The 3,176-nt window shown below is 42.6% G+C and overlaps 1 protein-coding gene across 1 annotated transcript; it reads right to left on the bottom strand.

Moving 5' to 3' along the window:
* Positions 1 to 13: 13 nt before the first annotated feature.
* Med7 (mediator complex subunit 7) lies at positions 14 to 2,349 on the bottom strand. Its single transcript, XM_005372362.3, has 2 exons — positions 2,047 to 2,349; positions 14 to 1,367 (listed from the first exon to the last, which is right to left on the bottom strand). The coding sequence occupies exon 2, from the start codon at positions 1,348 to 1,350 to the stop codon at positions 649 to 651; it is 702 nt and encodes a 233-aa protein (XP_005372419.1). The 5' UTR covers positions 1,351 to 1,367; positions 2,047 to 2,349; the 3' UTR covers positions 14 to 648.
* Positions 2,350 to 3,176: the final 827 nt, after the last annotated feature.

Genomic DNA, 3,176 nt, shown 5'->3' with positions numbered 1-3,176 from the left:
TTGGTTCCCAGCATCCACAGAAATGGCTTACAACCACCTTCACTCCAGCTCCCAAAGTCAACTCCCATTTAGCCTCTGTGGGCACTGCACTCACACTTACATGGACAGATATGGGGGGAGGGGGGGAGACAAGGAAATGTATAGTTAGCACACAGCTATCTTAATGACTAAAATGAGCAAATTAACTTAGTGACTAAAGACTAATTACCTGACTGGGGGAAGGGAGAGCCCCTAACAAATATTCTATGGAACACGAGGAGAAAAAGCTGTGATGCCGAGTTTGAATAGTGAACAGGAAAATAAAGCTTCTGTATTGTTCTGGAAGAAGTCTAAACATTTTATAATTTCTTATGTACACTTTGACGCCCTTTATTAGTCTTAAAGCAAATAACTTTTTCCCCCAAGAATGACAGTTCATTATTACTTCAAATTTTTATTCCAACTCCAAAAATAGGACTATCCCATACAATAGCAAACATTTTGCTTTTTTATGGTCATTACTCAAATATACTTGCTTGCCTATGCTTACTGTTATAGCATTTCAACTGAGAAAAAAGTCCCTTTATATTTTTAGTTATACCTCTTAAGACAGCCCAAGAGAAAATAAACTAATATATGATGTTACTCACTAAAAGAAAAAAATACTTTTCATGGTCTTTCATTCATTTCATCAACTAGGACACACAAGGCAGCATCTTTTTCTATAATCTGGTCCCTCCTGTGACCTGAATTCTCTCTTTGTTGTTCATTCTGTCCAGTACAATTGCTGCCATCATCAGTATCCATGGGCTCAGTTTTAACTCTCATCCCTGCTTCTGAATGGGGCAAATCATCAGGCAAAGAAGCAAGGCAATTTTGGATCATTTCAATTACTCGTTCCAGGTGTTTCTGAAACCTCTCCGCTGTTTCCAGACGTTGCCGTTTCTGGACCTCCATCATGACTCTCAAAGTCTCTCTTGCTTGGTGAGGTCGATACTCATTTATAAGATGGTGCACATGGACAAAAAGCAGCTTAAGATCTTCTAGCTTCTCTTCTCGTTTTATACTCCCAGGGCTCCTTATTAAGATATCTAAAAGGTCCAAGAAATTAATCAGTATAGACATATTGAGTTTTCTCAGTTCTTTCTTGTGATCAAACTGCATAGGATGAAGCCGTTCGATGCCCTGACTTTCCAAAGGGCGAATGATGAGATCATCACATTGGAACTGGTTGCCAAACATCATGTAACTGTCTTTAATCGGAGGGGGAGGCTTGGGAGCTAAGCCTTCCTGAATATTTTCATCTGTGTATTCCTTGATGTACTGCATTGGCGGTGGTGGAAGCGCACTCACTTGCTGTGGCTCACCCATCGTGGACAGTCAAGAACCTAAAGAAACACAGATTCAGAACAGAACTATAAAACACCATCCCAATCCCCATAAGTGACTTCCAAGTACGTTCTTACCTCTGACAGGACAGAGTCCAAGACAAGATGATCTTGGATTTTAAAATTAACATTAAAAAAGGGACTGGCTATCAATTATTTACTAATTAAAGATCATGTTAACAGCCATATATTTTCTTTGATGTCCTTGATGCTTTCAACGGCAGTTAAATAAACAAAAGTTACACTTTCTCATCTATAAAGACAATCTGAGGGAACTGGAAGCTGTGGCAGCCCCACATCAGCTGGGTGTCTGCTGAGGCAAAAGAAAGATAACAGCCTACAGATGGATATGCAGGATGTAGTTTCTGCTTTGTGCCTAGGATCTCCTATTGCCACCACCCCCTACCCTAAGGGGTTGGGAGCGGGGTGCCTGTGCAGCAGAGACATCCAGAGACCACGCCATTCCAGCAGAAGGCAGACACCCACAATTACAGTAATGACATCGAGAGGAAAAGAGAAAGAACTTCCAGGGCACAAAAGACCCCCAACACCTGTCAATTTCTCAAAGACACACCTGGGTGAAGTATACTGAAAATAAAGGGGTGCTGGGGGAGGGGGACTCTTGTGACATATGTCACTGTATCATGAAGTTTCACTGATGAAGAAAAAAGTTACCAACCTACGACCAGGCAGCCTGGTCAACACAACTTCGATGTTCAGAAGTTCACTGTGAATTCAGACCATACTATCTTCAAACTTCCTGATGGTAAGTATGCCTTGAAAATTGAGATCTTGTTAGGCAGTCAAGACAAGAGGCGTGCTAATTTCGCCCTAGAGGACAGGTGACCCTGGCAAAGGAGGAAGAAAAAAATAAAGCAAAGCTGTGGTTTCATGGATGAACTGACAAGAACTAGTTAGGTTTATGGACTAGGGCAGAAAACTACATTCCAAAGACTTCTGTTGGCTTTGGAGCCTGTCCTGGAACTAGCTCTGGTAAACTAGGCTGGCCTCGAACTCACAGAGATCCACCTGCCTCTGCCTCCCTCATGCTGGGATTAAAGGTATGTGCCACCACCACGCAGCTCCAAAGACTTGTCAAGCATGAAGGCAGGTTCTGTAACTGAGAGTGGACACTGGCAAGTTCATTTTCACCGCAGAATCATCTTAGATGGAAATGTGCTGCTTTTTCCCATGTAAACCTACTTAGTCACTGAATGTCCCGGACCTACATCCTCCTCACAGTACCTGCTCTGATCCCACAGCCTGCTCCATCCTAGCGACTGACCATTCACCCAGAAGCCTGCAGGCCTGCGTCAGATAGCTTGTTGCTTATCTGAATCAGACCTAAATGCTGCAGTCATCACAGCCACTGCAATGAGAGCAGTGAAACAATCTCTAGCAACCAAAAATATACCCAGAGTTGTGCAAACTTGGACTATGAAGGAAATTCTGAGAACACAAAGCAGTGTCATTTGGAAACCTTACAATTATTTCAATCTCTTCAAGTCTCTATCACCTGTTAAAGGGTACGCTTGTTGTCCAGACTAAGTAAAGACACCATATGCTTGAGATGGGACTTTCTCCAGAAACCTTGGATAGCAGAAGCTTGAAATTTAACAATGCTGTCAAAATGTTTAGAGTTTTAAGTGTTTGGTTTTGGAAAACAGTGTATAATAGAAAGCAAAAGTGATCTTTAAAAACTAGTAAATATTTTGCAGGGCGATGGTGGCGCACGCCTTTAATCCCAGCACTCGGGAGGCAGAGGCAGGCGGATCTCTGTGAGTTCGAGACCAGCCTGGTCTACAGAGC

The sequence above is a fragment of the Microtus ochrogaster genome, unplaced genomic scaffold (genome assembly GCF_000317375.1).
Source record: "Microtus ochrogaster isolate Prairie Vole_2 unplaced genomic scaffold, MicOch1.0 UNK2675, whole genome shotgun sequence".
Lineage (NCBI taxonomy): Eukaryota > Metazoa > Chordata > Mammalia > Rodentia > Cricetidae > Microtus > Microtus ochrogaster.
Note: the sequence above shows the minus strand (reverse complement) of the source record. Positions and strands in the feature narration are given on the sequence as shown.